The following is a 27,537-nucleotide window of genomic DNA, read 5'->3' on the forward strand; positions in this document are numbered from 1 at the left end:
CTGCTGTGACAGTCCCTATGATTACCGTAATGACCCGTAAATCAGTGGTAAGCGCAAAGACTCGAGCTCATTGGAATGATTGATAGTTCAAAAGGGTAATTTAGCTACAGCTTCCATGTTCAAGGATTAAAAAAAGAAGAAGCAATTGTTTAAAAGCCTAATGGGGCATATATGACCCATGAGGGGGTTCTGTCTCCCCACCCAAGACGTCCTACTAAGCCAGTTTCCGTGCAGCTTGTGTTGTGCCAGAATAGTTGATGTTTGTTTAAGAAGAAATTCCACGCTAATGATGGCACTAACACATGTGGCCCCGCCCTGCGAGAATGGAATCGTTTGACTCCAGACGTGAGTCGTTCACCACACACACCATAAAAGGCCAAAGGAGGCAAACGATGAGCTGACACGTACCTGCAGCTGGCCTTGTCCAGGAGGTCGCTCCACCTCCGGGCCAGACTCTGGAGCTGGGTCTGGATCTTGTCTCGGTCCTGAGCGTCCGCCGTGGCGGCGATGCGCTCACCTTCAGCACCAATCATCTCCACGGTGGGCCGGCGGTCGTCTAACAGCCTCTGGAGCAGCTGAGGAGGAAAAGACCACATTTATTTACCTTTCACAAACAAACTGCTTTTGGCCGCACAGGAGGGTAAAAATAATCCAAACGGTACATCTCTCAGCCTGCAACAGAAAACAGCGCCGTTTCCTGTCATGTGCTTTCTTTGACCCCATCTGACATCAGCCCGGTTCTGAATGTTAACTTGGGAGTCACGGATATAAGCAGGTGCGATTGATGATCTCGTGGTCACAAACACAGGAAGTGGATGTTTCATAAACAGCAGGATGACGTTTAACGGAAACACATCTTTGCTGTGTGTGTGTGTCGGGGCGCTGAGTAAGTGCTAGGATCTTCTGGCAATGCCACCACATCACCAACTAGCATGCAAAAGGTCTCTGAAGGAGTGAATGTATAGAAGTGAGCTCAGGGGAGGTCGTCACAGGCAGGATATCAGAGCTATTGTTAGTCATGGGTATGACATCAGAATGCCCTGGATACTGATGGTGCACACCTCGCATACAGTGGCTTGAAAAAGTATTCATACCCCTTGAACTTTCCCACATTTTCTCACGTTCCGACCACAAACATAAATATATTTTATTGGCATTTTAGATGAAAGATCAACACAAAGCGACACACAATTGCGAAGTAGAAGGAAAATTGTACATGACTTTCAAATTTTTAAAAAAATAAAAAACTGAAAAATGTGGCGTGCAAAAGTATTCAGCCCCCTTTTCTCTGAGTGCAATCAGTTGCCTTCAGAGGTTGCCTGATGATTGCTGAATGATCAGCTGTTGACCTAATGATCAAATGGAGTCCACCTGTGTGTAATCTAACCTTAGTACAAATGCAGCTGTTCTGTGACGGCCTCAGAGGTTTGCTAAGAGGACACTGGTCAGTGAATAGCATCATGAAGTCCAAGGAACACACTAAACATGTCAGGGATAAAGTTGTGGAGAAGATTAAAGCAGGGTTAGGTTATAAAAAGATTTCCCAAGCTTTGAACATCTCACGGAGCACTGTTCAATCCATCATCAAGAAATGGAAAGCGTATGGCACAGCTGCAAACCTACCAAGACATGGCCGTCCACCGAAACTTACATGCCGAAGAAGGAGAGCACTGATCAGAGACGCAGCCAAGACGCCCACGGTAACTCTGGAGGAGCTGCAGAGATCCACAGCTCAGGTGGGGGAGTCTGTCCATAGGACAACAATTAGTCGTGCACTGCACAAATCTGGCCTTTATGGAAGAGTGGCAAGAAGAAAGCCATTGTTGAAAGAAAGCCATAAGAAGTCATGTGGGGGACACAGCAAACGTGTGGAAGAAGGTGCTCTGGTCAGATGAGACCAAAGTGGAACTTTTTGGCCTAAATGCAAAACGTTATGTGTGGCGGAAACCTAACACTGCACATCACTCTCAACACACCATCCCCACTGTCAAACATGGTGGTGGCAGCATCATGTTGTGGGGCTGCTTTTCTTCAGCAGGGACAGGGAAGCTGGTCAGAATTGATGGGAAGATGGATGGAGCCAAATACAGGACAATCTTGGAAGAAAACCTGCTGGAATCTGCAAAAGACTTGAGAATGGGGCTGAGGTTCACCTTCCGGCAGGACAACGACCCTAAACATAAAGCCAGAGCTACAATGGAATGGTTTAAAACAAAACATATTCATGTGTTAGAATGGCCCAGTCAAAGTCCAGACCTAAATCCAATCGAGAATCTGTGGCAAGATCTGAAAACTGCTGTTCACAAACGCTCTCCATCTAATCTTACTGAGCTTGAGCTGTTCTGCAAAGAAGAATGGGCAAAAATTCCAGTCTCTAGATGTGCAAAGCTGGTAGAGACATACCCCAAAAGACTTGTAGCTGTAATTTCAGTGAGAGGTGGTTCCACCAAGTGTTGACACTGGGGGGCTGAATACTTTTGCACGCCACATTTTACAGTTTTTTATTTTTAAAACAATTTGAAAGTCATGTACAATTTTCCTTCTACTTCGCAATTGTGTGTCGCGTTGTGTTGATCTTTCATCTAAAATGCCAATAAAATATATTTATGTTTGTGGTCGGAACGTTACAAAATGTGGGAAAGTTCAAGGGGTATGAATACTTTTTCAAGCCACTGTATGTGATTATGTACCTGAATGTAGTGACCTAATACGTACCTTGGCAGGCTCAATGTGCCAAGACAACTCAAGCATGTGTAAGGTGCGTGTGCTAATCTTCACACCTTCTGTTCTTGGATCTGCGCTTTGACGACGCGGTACTCGGCTGACGGAGGCTTCTGGTTGGCCACCAGCTCCTCCGTGTCGCTCAGCCAGCTGAGCAGCGGCTCCAGGGCGTCCTGGAATTTCCCACAGTGCAGCAGGGCCTCCTGCAGCTGGGCGATCCTCTCTGCCACCTGCAGGCACACCACAGGCTCACAAGTGGAAAAACGTCTATCACACGTACACACGTAGGGACGCGTACCCTCTTGTTGAGCGAGTTCCATCGCAGGTTGGTGCTCTCCAGGTCGTGCTCCAGCGCCCGGGTGTCGGTCTGCTTGGCGGCACTCTGGATCAGACCCTGGCCCACGGCGTTGACATGCTGCAGCTTTGCTTGGATGCCGTCCACCTGCTCTCTCTCCAGCGCCTGGCGGAACAAAAGATAACAGCAGAGAGGAGGTGGGCCGCCATTAATGATCCAGCTGGCCTTCAGCGAAAGAAAGAAACCACAGCTGCCATGTAGGGAGCAGCACCACTTCCAAACTAATGCACTGCAGGCTGCATGACAACTCATGTGACGTCAACTCTATCGCTATTGACACATGACGCCATGAAGACAGACAGAAACATGAGAGTGGGGGGAGTCAAGGATTACGAGGATTAGAGAGGGGACAGGAGCATATATAAGGGGCTGGCTGGGAAAAGCTGAGTCGGCAACACTTGCGTTTATTGTGGAGTAGCCTAACACACACACACACTGTGTATGTCCATATACATTGCACCCCCACAGTCACCATTCACCATCCTGCTAATTTGTGGAAGCCAAGTTCTTACGTCGTCTGTGTAGGCTCTCAGTCGTACAGGAGTTGTCCATCGAGGAAAAGGCTTCTTGAGACGTCATCTGTACTTCTGTGAAGAAGGTGTCGGACGTTTCGCTCCTCATCCGAAGAGCTTCGTCAGCGAACTAATAAGTGCTGGTAGCTTAGGCCTAAAATACAGTAAGAGTGGGCGGAATTGGTGTGTCAACACCCTCCCCCTATTGGTTCGTTACACTAAGCCTGGGCGGAGTAGTGGTATAATCCTATCCTGTTATTAACACCTCCGATAAAAGGGGAAGTGTCGCTCCCTGAATAGGGTATGAACGACTCTGATCCTGGCTAGTTAGCATCTATTGTTCTGGCTCGGCCCTGGCTTCACCTCATTTGCAGGACTAAGAGCTGTGGGTTTTGGTCTCAGTAACCTGCTGAACACAGGGTCCAAATTAAACCTCAAACCACCATTCCGATTCAATGATGGGTTCTGTTGTTTGACAAAAATGGCTTCCTTTACTCCTCTTTCAAACCATCTGTTTTCTTTGGCCAAAATCTTTACCTCGCTGTCCTGAAAAGAGTGATTGGTAGCTTTCAGGTGTAGATGTACTGCTGATTGAGGACCACTAGAATTGTCCCTGCGATGTTGATAAAGCCTTTTTTGGAGCATTTGCTTAGTTTCCCCAATGTAGTGCTCGTTGCATTCCTCATCTTTACAGTGGATGGAATAGACCACATTGCTTTGTTTCTGGTTTGGAGCCTTGTCTTTAGGATAAACTCATTTTTGTCTCAAGGTATTTACTGGTTTGAAATAGGTAGGAATTTTGTGTTGCCATAAGATCCTCTGGAGTTTTTCGGAGACCCCCGCTACATAAGGGACTACCACTCCTCTCCTTTTTACTTCTGTGGGCTTTTGGGTTTCTTTCCCTACTCTCTTCTTTTGACATTTGTTAAAAGCCCACTGTGGGTACCCACAGGTTGAGAGCGCTCTCTGGACATGTTGTGTCTCCTTTTTCTTTCCCTCAGCACTAGTTGGTATTTGTTCCGCTCTATGTTGGAGGGTCCTAATAACCCCTAGTTTATGTTGTAGTGGATGGTTTGATTCAAAAAGCAGGTATTGGTCAGTGTGTGTGGCCTTTCTAAAGACCTCTGGAAGTAGCTGTCTGTCCTCTCCTATAATTACCTTGCAGTCTAAGAAGGCTAGTTGGTTTTCTTTAGTGTCCTCGCGAGTAAATTTGATATTGGTGTCCACCGCATTGATATGATCTGTGAAAGACTGAATTTCTTGTTTTTTGATTATGACAAAGGTGTCATCCACGTATCTAAACCAGTGCCTTGGTTTTGTCCCTGAGAAGGATGTGAGAGCCTGTTTCTCCATCTCTTCCATGTACAGATTTGCCACTATGGGTGAGACTGGTGAGCCCATAGCACAACCATGAATTTGTCTGTAGAATTTCCCTCTAAACTGAAAATATGTAGTGTTAAGGCAAATTTCCAGTAATTGGCAGATGTGTTCAGCACTAAGTTTTGTTCTCCGATGCAGAGTTGAGTCCTCGAGCAGTCTCTTCCTCACCACCGAGACTGCTGCTGAGGTGGGGACAGATGTGAAAAGTGAAGTCACATCATAAGACACCAAAGTTTCCTCTGGCTCCAATCTGAGGTCTTTGATGCTCGCCACAAACCCTTTTGTGTTCTCTATATGATGATCAGTGTTGCCTACCAATGGGGATAAGACTGTTTTTACATATTTCGCTACATTGTACGTGGTAGAGTCAATGCTACAGACAATGGGTCTGAGGGGAAACCCTTCCTTGTGGATTTTTGGAAGGCCATAGATACATGGTGTAGCCTCCCCAGGGTATAATCTATGATACATCTGTCTGTCAATAAGTTCTTCCTTCTCTAACTTTTGGAGACAGTGTATGATTTCTTTCTTATACCTACTGGATGGGTCCCTTTTAAGTTGCTCATATGTGTTGGCATCACTAATTAGACTTGTTATTTTTTCTTCATAGTCCAATGTGTTGAGAACCACTGTGCATCTGCCCTTATCAGCTGGTAAGATGGTGATGCTAACTCTAGTTAAAGTGGTAGCGACAATTAGTCGATTCATGAGACAGAAAAAAAAAGTGATTGAAACATTTTTCAAACTAAATCAAAAAAATGCTATCAATAAATATATATATTTATAGCCTTAAGTAAATAAGATTTTCGTTAGTGTAGGTGTTAAAAACTATTTTTATAGTTGCTGCAGAAGATCTGGTTAGAACAGGAAGTTAGACTCACCAGCACACCTGGGCGTGCACCAAGGACATGCAACTTCCTTTTAAGCAGGCAAGGCTGCAGACAGGTGTGGTAATTTGGTGTGATCAGAACTTTACTCTAAAACTTTGTGCAGGTGGAGCTACAAGTCTGAAGAGGCAGCCGGTAAGAAACTGAAATCTCCTTTAAAAAGTCTCATTACTGCTGTTTTGATGCGCCTGCGCTGCACACGGCTTGACTTCCTTTCATGGTGCGTGCCTCATTTGTGAATTAAGAATATAAATGAATTGAAAGCGTGTGCTCGCTGTACTTATTTTGTTGAGGATGTTGAATTAAGAATGCCGCCCATCGTTTGTGGCACATGTGGGCAAGCGGCGGTCCATGTTTGGTTCATTGGTTGATTAGTTCTTGATTGTAATTTTGCCAAGGCACGAGCAGCATGTTTAGGGCATTAAATACAAATTATGAATTTTTCTTTTGCCCATTTAATGTACTTGTTTAAATGTTTGTTAAATCATGGTATTTATTTAATAGATTTTTATTTAATACCACAGTTTGAGAAAACAAGCATGATGTAAAATATAAGACTAAGTTAAACACTAATGTTAAAAAAATAGTAAAAATTAGTTGATTAAATAGCAGTAAAAGTGGTCAAATCTAATTTAAATTGTTGCCATAGTTAGTTGATATATTGCAATACAATATAACATTGAGTTTTATATTACGTGTTTGTCCTTTTTGAAGGTTTTCAGCTGAGCTGTGCTGTGCTATGAAAAACTTACCACATTAAATAAACTTAAGGATCGCAAAGCATCGAGTGGATCCAGTTTCTTCAGCGTAGCGACTGAGGCCTTTTTTTCAAGTTCGAGGGATGCACAAAGTTGAGAAGAATTTGGCAGTAGGGGTGTTAATTCATGTCTAGAGGGCTCTAATCATTTTAAAAAGCATATTTAGAAGGTCATAAACAGGTTTTCTATGCCTTATATGTCCTTTTTTCACTTATGGCTGTGTAAAGGTGACTATAGGGGTGTTATTTCACATCTTGGGAGCTCTAGTAATGTTAAAAAGCATATTTAGAGGGTAGTAAACAGGTTTTCTATGTGTTATTTTCTCTTATTCTACTATAGTCTACTATATTGGGTAATAGGAGTATACACTGCGTTCCAAATTATTATGCAAATGATGTTTTTGTTTGATTTTCCAAAGTACGTGATGCAAATGATGATCAGCATAATTTTCAAGTCATTAGCTGTCAAATTTTATTTAAAATGTTATTGAACAAAACTCCTCATGAAAACAGTATTATAAAAAAAAACAAACTTAAAACGCACTGTTCCACTGTTCAGAAACCTTCCTTATTTTGCCTTTATCTGCACGAACCCGTGTGTGCTCTGAATCAGCCACAAATCTCTTAATGGTACGATGATCACGCTTAAGTTTTCGTGAAATATCTAAGGTTTTCATACCTTGTCCAAGGCATTCAACTATTTCACGCTTTTCAGCAGCAGAGAGGTCCTTTTTCTTTCCCATATTGCTTGAAAATGGTGGTCTGCTTAATAATGTGGAACATTCTTCTTCAGTAGTTTTTCCTTTAATTGGGCTCACCTGGCCAACTACTTATCACAGAAGTATGTGATTGATTTCAGTGATCCACAGAGCCCTGAGACACAATACCATCCATGAGTTTAACGGAAAAACACAGGATTTAATCTTTATGATACTTAAATACAATTTGCATAATAATTTGGAACGCAGTGTAAAGGTGACTATAGGGGTGTTATTTCATGTCTAGAGGGCTCTGATCATGTTTAAAACCCGTATGTAGAGGGTTGCAAACAGTTTTTCTGTTGTACCTATGATTTATAAATAAGGAATCCTACATGGCAGAAATTCACTCATCACGGTGGGGTGTGGAAGCGATGAACCAAACTAAAGGAGGGATTACTGTGTTGGAGTTGATACTTTTGAAGACACCTTGAGTAAGGATGTGGAGGAGTGTACAGTAATGTCCCCTCAAACCAAGTGAAATCAGTGATACGTTTTCTATATTTATGATTCCAGGCAATGACTGACGGCTGCTGTTACCAGCCTCCCCCCGCGTTGTTTGTCTTCAGCCTATTTCCTCACTTCCTGCCTTTCAGCCCTCCATCCTTCCTCCCGTTATGGAACGAGGAAAACAAGCTGTCACTGTGGCGCCGTGACGTGGTGCAGATAGTGCACGTCTAAGCTCGCTTTGTGTTATGTTGTTGTGTCTTCCCAATTGTACAAAAAGTCGGGAATATGCAAAAATCCCTAAAACAAACAACTAAATATTTCATCTACTTTTTTCTATTTGAAGCGCATTCAATCCCAGCGGGATATCCATGTTTGGCTGCTTTGGCGTTCACAAGCTGAATTATCACATGAATAGAAAGACAAGTGTGTGAAATGCACACCTAGACACAAAGCTGCTCCCCTCAATGCTCCTCTCGCTGCACTTTTCACCACTTCTATTCCCGCTAAAGCAGGGGGTGTCCAAAGTGTGGCCCGGGGGCTCAGTCAATTACACAAAACAAAACACTAAATAGGAAATGATCCAAAAGTCACCATTGCCAAGGAGATAAGACATTTTGGGGTTACAAGCAGTGAGTGCATTAAGAAGCACCCCCCCCAAACAGCATGCTAAGCTACGTCCATCTGTCTGCCTGTCTGTCCACGGGGCGCTCCGCCCCTTTAAATGAGCTCCATCCTCGTCCAAAAGACCTCCTGCTTGTGTGTGCGCCTGCCAGGCCGCCGCTCTTATCTCGGCAAACGCCCGGTGGAGAGCTAAAGGTGCTCTTCTGGCACCTCTGTGTTTTTGAGCAGCAAGCTAAGAAACACATACGTAAACAAAGTCAACATTTACAAGTCAACAGCGTTGGCTCCTCCCCTCACCAGTGAGGTGCCACAGTGTTTAGCCCTCACCTCCTTATCTCATAAACAAAACCATCCAAGCATGAATGAGAGGCCATTTGGGAGGGTCAGCTGACACCAGGCCAAAAAAGGACTTGATCACACAATGTCACCTTTGCCAAACAAAAGAAACTGCCACCAATTGAGGTGAAAAAGAAGCTGTCTTTTCCATGATGGTCCATGACTATGCAGAGGAGCAACAGCTGATGTCCTCCTCAGGACTTTTCACAGTTTGATGCAATCAAGCAGCGCATGTGTGCAGCCATCTTTGTCCTCAGATAGCTCAGAAACGTCCCATTACATTCAAGACAGGCAGGAGACGACAGACAAACGTGGACTGATGCAACAATTGGAAAAAACAAAACTCAACTTGCACCAGCAGCAAAGCATGGAAGTTAGTTGGCCCGCACTTATCATGGGAGACTTTTTCAACACGCGCTGCCTTTGTGTGTTAAATATAATTTGACAAGACAGCGCCGGGTCACAGGGTTAGAATTTGGTGGTGCAACACACCAGCAGAGATTGGACAATACTTTTAGCTCTGACCGCACACTGGGCTAAATGCGAGGCTGCAAAAATCAAAGCCTGGACTCTGATGCTGAGAGCACACAACACACACGCGCACACACACACACACACACACACACACACACACACACGCACACACAACGGCAGCAGACAAAACCTCATCTTCCACAGACAAGTTGACACACATTACATCATATTTATAGATTATTTATCACATATCATCATTGTATCACCGATGTGATAAAAGTGTCAACACGACACACAAACTGGTAGAATGTGACTTAAGTAGGCTGGCACTGCTTTTAGCAGCACATAAATAACCCGCGATCACACTTGTGCCCACCCATTCAATGTAGATTAGCGCTGACCTCCCACCCAAATGCACCACGTACACACAAACAACTTGTGCCGACCATCGTGTTGCCAACGTTCAAAGTCACACAGCTCACAAGCACAGCCGGCCGATGATGCGTCTGCGTTATTCAGGGTACGTGCATTTCCTTGACTTGTCATTTCTACGTCTTTTCTTGCTAGCCAACACATCATGTCCCAACAAGCAGAGCATACCTCTTCATGTGTTTCGGCATCAGAACACGTCACCACGGATCCACCGTCTGATTCGGAGCTTCTGCTTGACATGAAGACGGCACATGCGTAGCGCCCTGGTGTCCCATCCACCTGGGCCAGACAGTCCTCCACCTGGCTGGTGTCTGTCTGACTAAACAGACGCTGCAGCAGACCTGGCTCAAGCTGGTCCCACACCAGCTCATTGGACACCAGCGCAGGAAAGTCCAGAACAGATCCGTCCGACTCCCAGTCGCTGTCCCCGGTCACGGAGCCCAAGACAAACTCCACACCGTCTATTCCTGACTGGGTCCCCTCGGAGTACGAGTCCAAATCCTGGACATCCTCCCAGGCCGAGCTGACACCCGAGGGCCCAGGCTGGGGCCGCTCAGGTGCTGCCATGTAAACAAAGCTGTCGGGGGACAGGATGGGGCCCTCCTCGTCCTCGTTTTGTTCAGAGTGAGAAGGGGGCTCCGGTACAGGACTGGGAGGGATGGAGTCTTCAAGTGGGGATGGAGGGCACTCATTCAGAAACTGGGGGGGTGCAGCCACGGCCAGGTAAACAAAACTATCTGATATGACAAAAGCCTCTGAGTCTTTGGTGTCCACGGCAGCAGCACAGGTGTCAGACTTAAAGGGGGACAGAGGTAATGACGATGGGGGGGTTGATGGGGGTGGAGGAGGCACAGAGTCTGACTTTGGACTGCTTTCTGTCACTTCTGCAGTAGTTTCCAAATCAAACATGTCCAGCCCTGACGACACATCTGTGGGTACCACATTTTGTGTCTCTGCTTCAAAGGACGTCCCATCAGTCTCCATCTCCAAGGCGTCCTCCTGGCAGGACGTGTGAAGGTCTACATTCTGTTCAGGTATGCTGTGGTTTTCTCCTTCAACGGTTTGCAAATGCTCCTGGGAATGATCTACCACAGCACCCTCACTGTTGTCCAAACTGGACTTGTCAAACAAATCCCAGTCTGTGTCCAACACGTCTTTTTTTAACTCTCCCGGGAACGTCTTTCCTTCCTCCATCTCCTCGGCAAAAGGGTTCACGGGGCTCTGAGGAGAAGGAGCGTCTCTCTCCTCACAATCCTCACTTTCCTGGTCCGATGAGGCCCCACTTTCCACGTCTGGTCTCCCCTGTCCACTGTCTGTCTCAGTAGTGGCTGTGTCCAGTAGGAACATCCCGCTGGAGTCGGACTCTTGTTGCAAACCAAGAGCCGAGTCCGTGGGGAAACTACCTTCTTCTTCCTCTCCTTCACAAAAGACATCATCTCCATCTTCATCAATGAGACAATGTTCTTTCTCACAGTCTTGCGCTCGCATCGAGTCGAAGTCTTTCATGTGATGCGACTCTAAAGAGGGAGCTTTAATTAAAGGAAGGGTTCCTCCCAAACCTTCCCAGTCAGCATTGGATTCTTCCTCTAAACAAGGACGTGGATATGGATCATCTACACTGATTTTCACTCCCTCCTGACCCTCCTCCTCTTCATATTGTCTCTCCAACTCCAGGAAAAGGTCATCTGATTCAGCCCCTGAGCTGGGGCAGGGCGAGAGGCTGGGGGCGTCAGGGCCTCCAAACCCCACGGGCAGGGTCAATACAGGCCAATGTCCAGAAGAGCCTGTTAAATCCCATCTCTCTGATTCCAAAGTTTCCCTATCCCAAGACTGGGCCATAATCTCCCTGTTTTCCAATTTAAGGACCGCCACCCACTCTTGCTCCTCCCTTTCAGCCCTGTCTTCCTCCGCTTTAGCCCTTTCTAGTGTCCACATGCCTTCCCTATCAAGCCTTTCCGCATCCTCTTCCTCTTCCTCATCTAGCTCCTCCAGAATTCTACGCTCGTCCTCCTCAAATTTGAGCTCAGAAGCCGTGCGCTCTCTGAGATCGCCTCCCCAACCAAGCAGCCCCTCGTTACCACCCACATGACTGATACAAGGGGACAGTGGCAGACCTCCATACGCTAGCCCCTCATCTTCCTTCAGGAATGGAGATGGAGGGTCCAGCAGATAAAACTCCTCCTCATCCGGGTTGCTCTCCTCACCCAAAAGGGGGGGCAAAGGAGGGAGTACAGGGAAGTTGTGTCTTAAGCCCACTTGGGTCTTCTTCCCTGTTATACCGCGAGGCCATGTGCGAGCCTTGGTAGGGGGGCAGAAGACTGGTTTTGGTGGGATAAGTGGGGTATTGTCCTCTTGGTCCTGGTCCAAAAGAGGGGAATCCCTTTCTAAATAGGAGGATTTAATCAATTCCGCAGTTTCTTCAGGAATTTGCTTAATTCCTGTTTTAGAGGAGCTTGTAGTCCGTCTGTGTCCTACCTGCCTTCGAGGGCAATGCTGGGGAGATATCTGAGTCTGGCTAAAGACTTCTTTGGGAGGTGAGGACAGCGGCTCAGAGCGTTTAGCTTGTTTGTGCAATAAAATGTGAACCTGCTTTTGTTTTAAAGGATGCTGCAGGAGGGGAGGCACGGGACAAACGCTGGGCAAGGATGAAACTGGAGGGGTATGGGGAGCGGAGGAGGAAGGCGAGGGCATGTAAGGAGGTAAGGAAGGAGTGGAGGAGGTAGGAGTGGACGGGTGAGCCGGTTGAACCGCAAGAGTAGAGAGAGCGAGCCCCGCCCCTGATGAACGCTTTTCTGAACCTTCAACAGGTGAGAAGTCAAGTCTCTCAGCAAACTCTGGAAAAGTTGGGGGCATAAATGCCTTCCAGGAGCGCCGGTTGGGATTGTCCTTCTTCTCCCCAGCCTGATGCCACCTCTTGGCCACAAGAGACACTCCTGAGGCAGAGGCGGACATCGCGTTAGGCAGGCCTGACGCAACAATGCCAATGGGCGGGGACATGATCTGAGCGTCGCTGGTCAACTTTAAGGCATCGAAAATGACTCTTTCGTCAAGCTTCCTCGCTCCTCCCATGTTTTCAACAGCTCTGCAGACAAAAACGCCTCCTATGTCGGCTCCGATGGTTCCGTTGCTGGACAGCGTACTCCCCTCGCCTCGCGCCTCGCCACCAGAGCCGAGCGTGCTCCGTGACGGTTGGCACAGTTTCGTCCCCTGGTCGATCTGCTCGTTGATGCGCATGGTGTCATAGATGGATCGCTGCGGGACATAGCAATCCTCAATGTACGCCTCGTCCTCGTCGCCTTTCCCCAGACAGCGGGGGCTCTGCCGGAGACAGTCGGGGCGACTCAGGGGCTTCCCCATGTCGCCCTCACCGGCTGTGGCAGAAAACTACCTGTGGCTTTGTTGGCAAGTGGAAAACAACACACTAAAAGATAGTCTCTCTTTGTTCCAAACAATCACAGAGCACATTTGTCTTGGGGTCTGGCAAGTCCTTTGGCGTTCTAAAAAGAAAATAGAGCCTATGTCACCTCAACAGCTGTGCACTTCCTTGCTCTTTGTGTGATGCTGTGTGGCATCAGATAGACAGCGCAACAGGTGGCCCTCCCTCTCGCCACCATATTCATCACAAGCTCTGTTTACTTAAAAGCCTGCTGAGAGCGGGACAAGGGTGGAGGGGATTGATGAGCGGGAGGGGCGAGTCATCATCTCATCCTCTGAGAAGTGCAAAGTCCAACGTGAGGCCAACTCGGAGCAGATAACATCCCTTTGTCGCCTTCATGAGAGTCCTCCATGCTCAAAAAGTCATTGTGCAACTTCTGGTGGGTTCTGCCTGAGATCTGACACGATTCTTCTGCCGTCCTGTCATGTTGGTGGCAAAGTGGAGCGAGGGTTAGGACAAGTTGCAGGCAGGGAGGTGTAAAAGTCTCCTTTTAAGGTGACAACACCCACACTCTTACCTCCTGGAAAAGGAGTGCGTGGAAAGTGCAAAATAAGAAGGCAGAAATCTGGCGACTGATTCCTTCTGCCACCACAAAGAATCAGGGATTTGTGTCATGACCGCAAGAACTGCCAGCACAAAAGGCGCCCAATATTTGCCAAAATGCAGAACAAAGACGAAACCTGCGTCCGTCTTGGAAAGAAATCCCAGTCAATGTTTCAAAGCTGCTCTTTCATCCCGATTCCTCTCCCTCATCCGGGGATCATCCAGGGCTCCAGGGGAGAAGTGGTCCAGCAGATCCAAAGCAGGCAGGTTCTTCAGGGGGTGGATCAAAAAAAAAAGTATGGAGGAGGGGAGGGTGTCGATTCCCGATCACGGCAGGCGAGCAGGGTAAAGCAGCGAGTCGTGGGATGGTATCCAGGGGGCAAAGACCCAGACAGCTCCCCAAGCTCAGGTCCCAGCTTTGGCTTGCAGGGGGACGTCCTCCTCCCCCCTCGGTAGCAAAATGCAATCCCGGGACAATCTTCTTGCTCTTCCCCCGTGGGCTCTCTTGGTGCGAAGTGCCACGCAATCCCAGTTCCCTTTTTTCTCTTCTTTTCTTTCAAGCTGTGCTGTGTCTGCTCTCAGGCCGCCACACGCCTCAAATGCTTTGCAGCTGCTAAAAAAATCTCACTCTCTCGCTCCCTCACTAACTCCCCCCACTTGCTCGCTCTTGCTGTTTGTATTTGAATTCAGCTCCGTTTGTTCTGTTTCCTGCATGGGTATTAAAACACAGGAAGTGCTCCAATCACGCGGGTTTCCTGTCTCGCAAAGAGGGAAAAACAACAGCTAGCGGTGATATTGCAGTAGGAGGCGGAGCCTGAGAGAAAGTTATGCGTGAAGGAAATCCCACAGATGCCAAACAATTAAGATGGCGAAAATATGCGAGTTGGCTTTTCCTCTTTTTGGCTGAGAGCAGAGAAGCTCTTCATTCACGTTCAGTGAGAGTGAGAGCACACAAAGAATAGAAGAAGAAAGGAGGGAGGAATGGAGGTGGGCAGGGAGGGGGCGGGGCCAACAGGACTGACATGTGAGGATGATGATCGTCTTTTCCACCCACCAAGCAATAGTCCAGGCTTAGTGGAAGTTTATCAGCAACGTAAGGAGAACAAGAAGAGGAGTGGATGCAGTTAAGAGCACAGTCGATGTAAAAGGAGCAAAGACAGAACAAAAGAAAAAACAAAAAGAAAAGGTGGGCGATTCACAGCCTCCACTTGTGCATTCTCATCTGCGCTTGAAACTCCCTCCTGGCTGGGGGAGACCACAAAGCGTCAGCAGGAGAGGCAGAGGGGCCAGGCAGGGCGGGGGTGGCAGCGAGAAGGTGGGTGGGTGTCCGTCTGTCTGGCCCTTTCAGAATTCCAGAAGTGCTAACACGCTAACCTGCTACCCTCAAAGCAGCGCTGCATTGTTCTGAGCTGTTATCTTAAAGTCTCAGGCTTCCCACGCTGCCAGATGTGTGCTTCCTCCTCCTCCTCTTTTTTCTCCTTTAGCGCCACCTCAGCTTGCTAAAAGGTTTCCTACCACGCCAAAGTGACTTTTTAATGATCTTCTAACGGTAATGTGTCCCCAGAGCACCAAACGTGAGAAAGATCTATCATCGCTTTCTCGTTTGCTCCTCCACCTCACAAAGGAAAAACCTCCTTCCTCAGGCTTCACTAAACATCTTAAAATGCAGCCCAGCCCTCAGTTAAGGCTCTGTCAATCAGCTTTGACAGTTTGGTTTTTCTTCAGTGAATAAGCTAACCCTGCAAGGTTTCGTGGCTCACTAGCGGCCGTGCAATTTGTGGCGTTCCCCAAATCGCTGCATGCACCACAGGCGTATACGACCAAAGATCAATACTGTATATATTTACATGTATGTTACAATAGAGACACAGCAAACTAATATACATTGACACATACACATACAGCATGTATAGAACAAACACGTGTTCTTTCCTTGAGTTTCCCTGCCATAGATGCACTCTCACCGTACGCAGCACACATGGAGCATGTAAGAAATATCCCAACGGCACTTATCATGGATGTGGGTTGCATGTGTGGCCCACGACACACATACCAAGTCAGCAAAAAATGGCATTTTGCCCAAACCTGACACCAGCAGAACATACAGAAGACACACGCTGGCCGTACGGACAAGCGCCTGTAGAGTTTGTTTGACATGACAAAGAACCTCTGCAGCCAATCTGTGGCTTGAAAATCAGCCGTAGGAGCCCGTACGACCAATAGTGACCAAGGCTTTAGGCTGTGACTGCAATGTTAGCACCGTAGCTAAGTTATTAAAATAATTGAAATTGGACCTTTAAATCACTCAAAACATGGCTGCTCCTCCTCGGCCCCTCAAAACAACAACACACACTCACACTCGTCTCACTCAACTGTTGCACTCGTGGCCTGCATGTCAAGCATGCTAAATACTCCACTCTTTCTTTTCTGATACCCCCACACATGCACACGCACACGCACACGCACACAGTCAGTTGCACTGCAGCTGTCACCGCTGTGTCTCAGGCAAACGTCTTCATGCAAACAAAAGGGGTTTGTTCCTGCTTTGCTGCGCACACACACAAGTTCATATGCAGCATGCACAAGTTCTCGTGTGATCCACCGTTGCCCCCCCCCACCCCCCAGGTCCCGGCCCCTCCACCAGCATTTCAAAGCAAACATTGACAGACTATTTATTATCATGGAACATAAGGTGAGAAGGTGCAAAAAGCTGATAAATGGATGAAGTCAATTCGATGACACATTGTTACCCACCCCAACCCTCCCAACCCCCCCATCCCCCCATTACTGACAGTGTGACCCTTGGACTGACCCTGCCTGATCTGCATAAGATGAAATTTGATTAGCTCATGCCTCCTTGCCTTGAATTATCTTAATGCCTCCATCATCACGACGCCTTTGTGAGTTAGGGTTAGCCCGTGGGGGCCACACAAACTACTGAGAATCATTTTGAGTTGCTACAATGACATTTTAGCAAAATGGACCAGTGTGCTGCATCATTTTTCACTTTCATTTTTGGGGTGTCTTTGATTTCCCCCCTCTATAGGGTGATCATTTTCATTTCTATCAAATGATGTGGCATCATTTTGTTACTAATACATCACCCACTTATTATCAGGAAACATATTCAACATCATTTTTCCCCAGTTTAGATCTGATGTGTTTTCCAAGTGTTCCTCTAAGTTTTGTGAGCAGTATAATAATCTGTCTATCAGGCTGCCGCCAGTGACAGCTAGGCAAAGTGTGTAAAGAAAGACGCAAGAAACGTGACATGACAACACATACAGTATGTTTGATAAGGGAGTGGCATGGATTGGAGTAGTCTGTGTCAAGCTGTCGAACTTAATCCATGAAGGTTTAACAGACTAGTGTTGATTCCATGCATATGCCCATCACGAGTTTTTTAAAAGGAAATCAGCCAATACTAATCGGTGGGCGATCAATTGGAGCATCCCGAGTAGAAATGCTCTCTACATTCGTTGACAGAAAGTCTTTTGGCCATGTATGTCAACATCGACTTAAGTACAAAGAAGAACACGGAGGACCAGGACTCATTGGTCCAAACAGTTGGTTTGTCGACTTAGCGGGTTCCACTGTACTTAAAAGAGCTACGTTGCCAGCTAGTGGCCTGGCGTTCTTATTACACTCGTTTCCACTCCTTTTTGCAGCTTTGTCATCACACAATGGGGATCATTTGGACAAGGTTGTGTGTGTGTGTGTGTGTGTGCGTGTGTTGTTGATTTTTCACGCATAATTTATGTGCACATGGAATACAGAATACGTGTCACCATGACAACATGCTGTCTTTACTAACTTCACTCAATCCTACAATCCCTCACCGTCTCCCTATTCAACGCTCAGGCCTCTTCCTACTCCTAAGTTGAACATTAACTCTGTGTAGCCTGCTTCCTCATGGACACACACACACACACACACACACACACACACACACACACACACACACACACACACACACACACACACACACACACACACACACACACACACACACGTGTGAATAACATGACGAGGAATTTTCACATCGTAAACACTTTGGAGTTCCATCCTCAAGTGTTTTGCTGGTAAATGCACACACACACACACACACACACACGTGCACGTGCACACGCATGTGCGCGCGCACACACACACACGTGCACACGCATGTGCGCACACACACAGTCACGCCACTCCTCCCCACCATTCCGTAATATTCCACCTGGTTGAGAGACAAGTAAGATATTACATTTCACCCAAAGAATGAAAAGAGTGGAAAGTGAGTGGGCGGGGCTGTGCTGTGGCGTGCCTTTCTAATTCACAACAGCTGAAGCAACACGGGACCTGAAAGTGGAGCACACGCACGCACGCACGCGCACATCATGTGTGACATATTCAGTTCAGTAACAATGGTAGCACACGGCAGCCAATCAGTTTTCATGATTTGCTATACAGTACATACACACAGGTGACAGTAAGAAGAGTGTGTGTGTGTGTGTGTGTGTGTGTGTGTGCGTGTGTACAAGTTACAGGAACATTTCAGTCAGGCAAATCAAGTTCTGAGATTGCAAATGTAATCATCACACAGCAACAGTTGCTGACACACTGACCTCTGAGTAGTGACGTGTGATACCAGCGATTTCCTTTCCAATGTGATACTGGGGAGAACATTTGCACTGAAGTAGATGATAATAACCAAGCCATGTATTGGAAGTACACTGAGGCGGCAGGATGACTCCCAATACAGCCAAGCTAATAAACAACAAGAGCACATACTAATTGATACAATGAAACAATGACATGCAGGATTAATGGGGCGTCAAGTTCTCGTGACCAGACTTCTCACTGAGAAGAATAGTGTGTGGTGATCACTCGGTCTGGGATGATGATGAATAAATGAATGAATGAATGACACAATCAATGAGAATGAAGTGGATAATCAATACTGTATATATGCCATATCAGGTCTGGCAGGAAGATTCACTCTGTGCATTGCTTGCAGCTCCATAGAACAACGGCATGAACACAGTGAGCCCTTTTGTCAGTCATAGAGTCTTTGTCTCTGTGCGTGGGTATTTTTAAATATTTTTTCAATGTACTTTTGGAAAAAGTTAAGTTACAATCTCCTGTATCGTCCCATCTTGTGACCTGGTGACACCCCTGATGATTCATAGTTAACGAGTCGAAGAATGAAAACATGATTGACAACGGACACATGGCTCCGCTTACCACGGCTCAACATTTCAGCAGACAGACACGGTATCACACGACTCAAGTATCAAAAGTATCCAGAGTTTGGTTTGACAAATGATTTCAGAGCAAAAAGAAGTCTGGGAAGTATCACGACCTCTGACTCTGACACTCAAGTCAGACCAGGAAGGAAGGTTCTTCAGGCCTGCCTCTAAGGAACGCATCAAATGATCCAAAATGAGGAATGATCATTGAGGGACACGAAAGCAAGCCCGAATTGATGAAACGATTGATTAAGAGCGGTGTCCGTACACTTTTGTCTTTGTAGGGAGACGAATGGAGGTGACTTCCCAGCTGAAGGGACTCCACTGACCCACTTGGGCTCAGCGTTGGGCTGGGGAGGTGCTGACGATACAAAAATGAGTCACTGGCTAAAAGATCCTCCATGGAGACTTCACGGGCAACGATGTGGAGGATGAAGCAATGCTAGCATGAGAGGTGAACAGCCTGAGATGTGTAGTTGTCAATTAGCACGTGTACACACACACACACACACACACACACACACACACACACATATAGGTTTAGTGCATACACACCTTGTCTGTGTGTGTCAGCTGTACACGAAAGGGAAAAGTGAGGCAGTGGCATGGGGGGGGGTGTTTGATGCTGCACCCTAGTGTGTGTGTGTGTGTGTTTGTGTGTATGTGTGTGTGTGTAGACAGCTGAGATTCCAGCCCCAGCCCAAAAAAGCCATCGTCGGGTGCAACAGGAATTAAAGTCTGATGGGAAACTTTTTGTTGGGAGAACATCACCTCTCACTCACACCAACACCCCCACCACCCCCTTCCTCCTTCTCCCAAAGCACCCCCACCCACTTCTACATCCTCCACCCACCCCATTCTTTTAGACATCATGATGACATCATGGCTTTGGATTGGGAAGGGGTCCTTTGGGGGGGAAGAGCCAGGCAGTGTTTAGCTTTGAAATGAGCTGCTGGATCCCTTACATGCACGCTGAAGGGGGTGGGATATCCTCACCCACTTTCTCACACAGTCCTCATGTGAGACATGAACACTCGTGTCTTTGTCTTTTTGGTGCCTTCTAAAGATATAAAAAGAGGTAAAAAGAGGCAGCTAACGAATGCAGGTAATGGGACACACCTATCCCGCCTATGAAAACAGGTCCAAAAAGCATTGCAGTGCAAGCAGTGCATTAATTAGCTGCCTCTTTATCTGTTTTTTATCTTTAGAACACACAGAGAAGAGAAAGACGTGTGTTCATGTCTCACATCAGGATTGTGGATGATGGGCAAAATAAAAAGGGGCACTTTTCCTTTAAGGGGGCTACTTCCAACAATCCTTCCTACCACGACATCTTTGCTAAGATACACTCAACAAAAACATAAACGTGTGATAAAACTGCACATTTCAGAGTGGCCTTTTATTGTGGGCAGTCTAAGGCCCACCTGTGCACTAACGATGGTGTCTCATCAGCATGTTGATATGCACACCTGTGAGGTGGGATGGATGATCTCAGTGCTCACCATCACACATTTAGACACATTTGGCAACAATATTGGAGAGAAATGCTGGGATTGTGGATGTGGAACAAGTTTGACATCTTTCAGTTCTTCTCATAAAAAATGGGAGCAAAAACAAAAGCGTTGTGTTTATGTTTTTGTTGAGTGTATGATGATGTTATTGAGTGCTAACGTGTGTGTTTGTCAGTGCACAACCTCAAGGTAATTCATGCTAGCACACTGCCTTTTACCACACACACCCAACAGCCACGTAATAACCTTCATGGAGGGAATTGGATTATGGATCATGGATCATTCTATCTATGTGATAGGATCTATTCTATTCTATATTCTACCGTATGGATGTCTCAGACAATCCAAGAGGCTTTGAGCTCACTAGAAATCTTTTTGTAGAAGGTGCTAGTAAATGGAGGAGGTGAAGTGAGTATGTTTTGGGTCATGTGGGTATAATTGCTCCTGTGCATGCAAGGAGAGTATTGTTCATCATTACAATGACATGAAACAGTGAAGATGTACTGTAGGAGGTTTGGGACGAGGACAAAGCTGCAGAAAATGGACACACCATCCTCCCACACGGCGTGTGGAGGCGCTCACTCGTTGGAAGAAAAGCACGCTGGATTGTTTCAAACGCACCAAAAGTGTCCGTATGACGCAGCCCATCCATCACGCTGATAAAGACGGACGTCATGATGATGTCTCACGGCCAAAAAAATGTGCTCTTTAATGATAGCGGGGCCAAATGAAAGACTGAAAGGGCAACCTGAGCTCAGCAGCAGCAAAGGCCATAAAATCCAAAAGAGGCGCCTGTAAAGCAGCAGCTCCACACTGTGCCTTACAACTACACACATACAGGTACAACATAGCCATACTACTCTACTCTGCACAACACTGACTACATGGCATGGCCATGCAATAATCATCCGAACATCTCAAGTCGTTTCTCTTCATTCACTGACCACACTATTCCCCCTGAACTCAATGACAAAGCAGCAGCAGTATTGCACAACTTCAGCAGAATACTTACGGTATTGGAATGTTTATATTGGTGCATATGAATGCATTATTATTAATAGGAGAAAGGAGTCATTTTGTCCTGAGATGACATGAAAAAGTGGTGTGTGGACATGATAGTACTCAGAGTGTACTGCATGTGCGACCTCATCTTTTGTAGACAAAAGCAAGCCAGCAGAAATATTGATTGTGTGTAATTAAAATATTTGATGCACGGCTTTGGACACAACATGTTATTTAAAAAGCACAGCTACTTTTATTGGAAATGTCAACTATGTGTGTGTGTGTGTGTGCGCTATGATGGGAATGCGGCAGCAACCACACTAGAGGGTAAAAACATTCAATTTGCTTTTGGGAATGGGAAAAAGGCTAAAAAGGCTGATCTATGAAGCCCAGTGGTGTGTTTGTAGAGGATGTGACGTGAGTATTTGTGGGGAAATGAGAAAGCAGCAGCAGCAAAGAAGCTTGGAGGCAACTTACCTTGAACTCCTGCAGCTGATGCTTGATGACGTCCACCTCCGAGCCCACCACGCCCTGCACGTCCAGCCCCTCTTCGGCCGCTCCCAGCAGGCCTCGCAGTTCGCCCACCAGCCGGTAGAAGTCCGCCACCCTCTCCGCCGCGTCCTCGATCTGCACCAGCCTGGCCTGGCCGCGCTCGCTCAGCTGCAGAAGGATGCACAACGCATTTTCAGAAGATTCAAAGACAAAAAAAAGATGATTATTTGCTATTAGGGGTGTCACAAGACGGGGTGACACACGAGATTGGGTCGACGAGAACGAGACAAGACAAGGTTTTAACATTACTTTTAAGAAAAGTACATTGAAAAATACAAAAATATATTGCAATCTACTCATTTCATTTCTACGACGTTACACTCTTCTGCATTCTGCGTGTATGCTAGCGGCCCCGCTTCCACCCACCCAGACGTAGAGACTGTATGACTGGCAAAAGGGCTCGCACGGTTCATGCCGTTGTTCTACGAAACAACACACGGCAAGGTGTTGAAAGCAATGCACAGAGTGAACCCTCTTCCTGCCAGACACGCATGCACATAGCAACATATTGATGATCCGCTTCATGTTCATTGATCGTGTGATTGATTATCTTTATTTGTTTATTATGGTGCCAGGTCTAGTGCCCACCGCAGTTTTGTCACACGACCCTAATGAGGAGAAGCAGCATAGCAAATGGATGGATGGATGGATGGACGTTTCAATCTCACAAGATCTTGTGACACCCCATTGGTACTTGGTACTTTCCGGTAGGCATTTCATATGTAATACAGAGCAGCAATACTGTTGTCCTGAGTGTGTCTGTTCATTGGTGTATGGGCCACAAATGATTGCATGGCAGTAATTCTGCCTAGCAACAAGGGTTCTTGCACATTGTGGCGCCACCAGGAAACAAAAAATCGAAATGCAGTTCGTCAAATTTGCATAACTGGCCACGACGCATTTGCAAAGGGTGAGTAAAAAAACATGAAACATATCTTTACAACTACTAATGGAATGTTTTGGTGCTTTTACTAAATATCACAAGCAAGACGGAGCCGCCTGTGAGTGCTTTTGTGAGTGGGGGAGGGCTCATTAAGAAGAGCGATACGTGCTTTCGTTTCAGAGATTTGTTGCTAACTCATTAAAAATAGTCTCTAAGTTGGCAACACTGATCCCTCCTGCTGCATGTTCTTCTTCTCTGGCAGACCAGGTGCATTATAATGTGTTTAATTTGTGGCGGTCCAAATGTATGTGTGGCGGGCCGCTACAAGTAAATTAAAGTTTGGGAAACACTGCAAGAGCTTGTCTTTGCAATTTCTACCACTGATCGTCATCGTCATCCTCTCACCTTCCCAGCCTGCCGACTCAGAGCCTCTGTCTCCCGCCGGAGAGCCAGCAGGTCGGGGGAGGAGCCCTCCCGCCGAAGCATGGCGGTGCAGTCGGACGCGTGCGCTTCCAGCTCCGTCCGGAGGGCGGCCAGATGCGACAGGAAGCCCCCGAGCGTGTCCGCCTGGGAGGCCAGCGAGTCGGCGTTGCGCCCGACGGGGCCGAGCGAGTCCAGCTCGTCGTCCATGTCGGCCAGGCGCGAGAAGACGTCCCGCACGTGTGACTGGACCTCGCTGACGTCGTGCAGGCGGGACTCCAGTGTGGAGCAGCACTGCTCAATCTGAGACAATAAAAGCCAACATCAGATGCACTTTTTCATCTTCGGCCAAATCCTGCTTTAATGCTGCAGAAGCAAACGACCACGTGATGCAATCAAACTCCAAATAGATGTTGTTAGCGGGCTGACAACATCCACGCTTCTGAGCAACAATGGGACAGTCATCCAAATTTCAACAAAAAAAAACATCATGTGGGGTTATTTTGAGGTCTTGTGATGACTGTGACCTTAAACCAAACACACTCGCTTGCCAAAACTTTGGCTTCACGCCACCCCTTTTTTATGCTTTAGATTGGAAATGCCCTCCCTCACTGCACACTAACAGCACAATTTAGGAGACACTTCTCCTATGGGACAGGTGTACCTAATGAAGTGGCCGGCGAGATGTAAATATAGAGCAGCGGCTGTTTACATTTCCAACCATAATCAAGTGTTGAAGGCCCACAATGACCATATACGGTCACAGGAAGTCAAAAAGCCAAATAGCTTTCAGTAGCTCAGTTTTCTTTCCCAACACTTGACTGCCACATACGCACGCACACGCACACACAGTGAAACACTGTCACACACTGGTTGTAAAGAGTGTAGCTGAGCAGCATCATTCAGTGTGGTTGAAGGCTCCTGCAATGCTACGTTTACATGAGTGAGCATATTTCTTCACCTCCACTGTGAAGATATGCAGTGATTCATCTTCTCCTGTTTCTCACCTTGTTTGTAACGTCTTCATACTCAGCCTCGGTGTTCTTTGCCTGTTCCTGGAGCCTCTGTGCCCCCTCAGTGTTGCCCCCTTGCCTGTGGGGGGCGTCCTGCACCAGCCCCTGGGCCAGGTCACGCAGGTAGACCACCTGGGGCTGCAGACACCTGAGGCTCTCCTGCTGGCTCCTCAGCCTCTCCAGGCTCTTAGTGCTACACGCCTGAATGAAGTCAAGCATGTGGAAACATGAGCGGGACAATGCAAAATGGGGTCTTCACTCTGCTGTCGGTACCTGAGGTCCTAAAGCCTCTTGGACTTCGATCTGGTGCTTAGCAGCCTCCAGCCGCCTCTCCACAGCCTGTTGGCCTTCCTCAAACTCCTTCAGGCGGCCCGCTAGTTCCTCAAGCTGCGAGGTGCGGCCGTGGAGCCCTTCGGCCAAGCCGTCTAAACGCCGGTTCAACTGCGCCTTCTCATCCCGTACCTGGAAACATTTCATCTTTCTTACTTGTGTCTTCCAAGCCACATTGGATGATGAAAGTTTTACCTCCTCCTCGCCGATGCAGCACTGCTCCAGCAGCTGATCAGCAGCAGCATTGAAGGCCTCCAGCAGCGGCGTCCGTCTCTCCAGGTCCAGGGCGAGTCCTCTGGCCTTCTGCAGGGCTTCATCCAGACCAGATGAGTCGAGCGAGGGCTGGATCTCTGCATCTTTACCCTCACATTCAGCTAACCAGGGCATGAGCTCGGCTTTGTGCTGCTGGTATCTTTCAGCCTTGCTCAGAGTGCTTTTCAGTCTGCTTTCACGATCCGAGACCCTCCCGTTCACCTCCTCCCAGTCCTGCCGTAAGCGGGCCAGGCGGGACTGCAAGGCGGCTCGCTCGTCCCCGCCGGCAGGCAGAGCGGAGAGCAGCGACGCGCCCTCGGCCTGGATGAGCTCGTAGGATCCTCGCTGGCTGGCGACGGAGCGCTGGAGATCGTCCGTGTCGGCCATCAGCGAGTGGATGGCGTCTGGCCGGCAGGGCAGCGAGTCGAGCGACGAGTCTCTGAGCTCCGCCTGCTGGTCGAGCCACGAGCGCAAGTCCTCAAACATCTGCTGGAACTGCTGGGTGGAGGACAGCGCGGCCTGGAGCTGAGATAGACCATCGGCTGTGGAGAAAACCAAGTCAATTAATTTGTCTTCTTTTTTTGTACTGACGTACGTACTCGCGTACCTGCACGGTCCTCCAGGTTCTTCAGCGGCCCGCTAACGCTCTCCAGACGCTTCTTCAGCTCGTCCTTCAGGTAAGGTTCCACCACGATGGTGCTCAGCTCCTGGCAGAGTCGCTCCGCCTCGCCCAACTCGGCCCGCCGCCTTTCCAGCTCAGAGCGGATCTCGCCCGTCTCCTGCAGCCGGACTTTCAGCTCCTCGGGCCGCGCGCTCAGCAAGGCCTGGGCGTCCAGACGCTCGCCGAGAGCCGACATGCTGGAGGACAGCTCCCGCAGCAGAGCCTGGTAGCGCTCGCTGGTTCCCTGAGCCTGGCCGATGTGCTCGGACCGCCGGGTGAGCCTGCCCGTCAGGTTCTGCCACTGCAGGGAGATGGAGTCCAGCTCGGCTTGGACCTCCTCCAGCTCCTTAGTGTCCTGGGTCTGGGAGAGGATACCCTCGGCCGACTGGGTCAGCTGGTCAAACTGTGGCCGACGGGTGTCAAACTCCCGCAGCATGAACTAAAAGAAAAGGGCGTTTTGGTTTGCGAGCATCCTTGATTGTATTAGCTTTGCATCATCGTCATCATGGGGGTCAGCACACCTGGACTTGCTGCTTCTGTGTGTTCAGCATGTTCGGGTCGATGCTGAGCGGTCCAAGCACGCTCATCATCAGCTCCTTCTCCCTGAGCCATGGACCCAACTGGGACGCCGCCGCCGCAAAGTTGCCCAGCCTGTCGGCGCAGGCCTCCAGCTCCGCCTGCCGCAGGGCTGCCGTCTGATTGGCCGAGAGCCAGTGGGAGTCTGGGGAAGGCCACCAGTGGGAGAGTTGATTGGGTGCTTTGGTTGTTGAATGGTGATTACGGGGTTATGTAGTACGTGATGTGTATGTTGTGGCATGTGCGGCGCATACCGATCTCCTGCAGCTGCTGTCTCCAGGCGTCCGCCTCGGGGGAGTCTGGGTTGTCGGCGATGAGTTTCCTTAGTGCTCCCTTCAGCTCCTCCACCCTGGCAGAGTGCTCAGCCAGCTCCGAGAGCAAGGCCTGAGGTCACCACGTGTAGCAAATGTGTCGTTACAGGTGTAAAGGTTTGAAAAGAGCTCAGTGTGAGGCTTACCTTGTTCTCCTGAGCTTGGGTGTGCACCGCCTCCGGTTTGGACGGGGAGGCGGTCCCTCCCTGTCCGAGGCTGACCTCTTTGTCCTTCAGCCAGTTCTTGAGGTCCTCTGCGCCCCGCCTGGCCTTCAGCCTCAGCTCCAGCGAAGCCTGCTGGCGGCCCAAACGCTCCTTTAGGTCCGAGCCGAGGGCCTCGTGTCGAGCGTTGACGTAAGACACGGCCACCTGGATCTCTGTCAGGTCTGATGGCGTGGGACCGCACAGAAATTAATTTTGGATAAGTGATGCTTGATAAAGATGTTGCAGGTAGACATGTTGCCCCTGGTGCTCGCTCACCTTTGCAAGTGTGAATGCCATTGACGCTGCTGGGACCTGCAGAGCCATTGATTTGGGGGGCGGCACCTGGACACACACACACAGATCAGTATTCCGGCAGGAAGTTGAGCCAATGTACACTCATCTAAGCAACGTCTCATGTGCAAAGGGTCTAAGCTAAAACCTAAAAGACGTGTCTTACTAGTTTTGGTCTGCGGTGCCGTGATGTTGATGACTTGGGCCTCCAGCTCTGAGCCGCTCTTGTTCAGCTGCTGGACCCTACAGCCCTGCGACTCCCACTCCTTCAACAAGTCCTGAAGGCACCACGACAGTCATATTAAAAGAAACAAAAAACAATCCCTTGGTGTGGCGTGGGTATTTGTTGACCCACCTGAAGTTGCTGCACTCTCCTCTGCAGCGCCTCCGTGTCGGTGCTGAGTTCCTTGGCGGGCAGCTGCTCCTGTGCTGCCTGGAGCCACCTGAGGAGGGAGCCGGAGAGGCCTCTGAAGTGGAGCAGCTGCTGCTCGCACGCCACGATGGCCGCCAGTCTGCGAAAAGGTACGATTGCGACATGGTAGGACGTTGAAGAAATTACATTTTCTTCCCTCATCATCCCTATCTTTAAACGACGGAAGCATGGAACAGTTTGAGAGCTCAGAGGTGGAATGATGCTGT

At 48.2% G+C, this 27,537-nt stretch overlaps 1 protein-coding gene across 35 annotated transcripts in view; it reads right to left on the minus strand.

Moving 5' to 3' along the window:
* macf1a (microtubule actin crosslinking factor 1a) overlaps positions 1 to 27,537 on the minus strand; it is a 188,640-nt gene that overhangs the window by 45,227 nt on the left and 115,876 nt on the right. For all 35 annotated transcript variants that reach the window (XR_008567184.1, XR_008567182.1, XR_008567181.1 and 32 more), the window contains 15 exons: positions 27,254 to 27,410; positions 27,065 to 27,176; positions 26,884 to 26,949; positions 26,551 to 26,789; positions 26,348 to 26,477; positions 26,039 to 26,238; positions 25,464 to 25,956; positions 24,800 to 25,398; positions 24,548 to 24,736; positions 24,269 to 24,475; positions 23,247 to 23,564; positions 21,884 to 22,066; positions 3,020 to 3,181; positions 2,781 to 2,951; positions 409 to 575 (listed from right to left, as the gene is read on the minus strand). Coding sequence is in view for 26 of the 35 variants with exons in the window: in XM_054763861.1 (XP_054619836.1) it covers positions 409 to 575; positions 2,781 to 2,951; positions 3,020 to 3,181; positions 21,884 to 22,066; positions 23,247 to 23,564; positions 24,269 to 24,475; positions 24,548 to 24,736; positions 24,800 to 25,398; positions 25,464 to 25,956; positions 26,039 to 26,238; positions 26,348 to 26,477; positions 26,551 to 26,789; positions 26,884 to 26,949; positions 27,065 to 27,176; positions 27,254 to 27,410 (3,393 nt within the window). In the remaining 9 variants the exon portion in view is untranslated. The remainder of the gene's footprint in view (positions 1 to 408; positions 576 to 2,780; positions 2,952 to 3,019; positions 3,182 to 21,883; positions 22,067 to 23,246; positions 23,565 to 24,268; positions 24,476 to 24,547; positions 24,737 to 24,799; positions 25,399 to 25,463; positions 25,957 to 26,038; positions 26,239 to 26,347; positions 26,478 to 26,550; positions 26,790 to 26,883; positions 26,950 to 27,064; positions 27,177 to 27,253; positions 27,411 to 27,537) is intronic.

This window comes from Dunckerocampus dactyliophorus, chromosome 20 (assembly GCF_027744805.1).
Source record: "Dunckerocampus dactyliophorus isolate RoL2022-P2 chromosome 20, RoL_Ddac_1.1, whole genome shotgun sequence".
In the NCBI taxonomy this organism is placed as follows: domain Eukaryota; kingdom Metazoa; phylum Chordata; class Actinopteri; order Syngnathiformes; family Syngnathidae; genus Dunckerocampus; species Dunckerocampus dactyliophorus.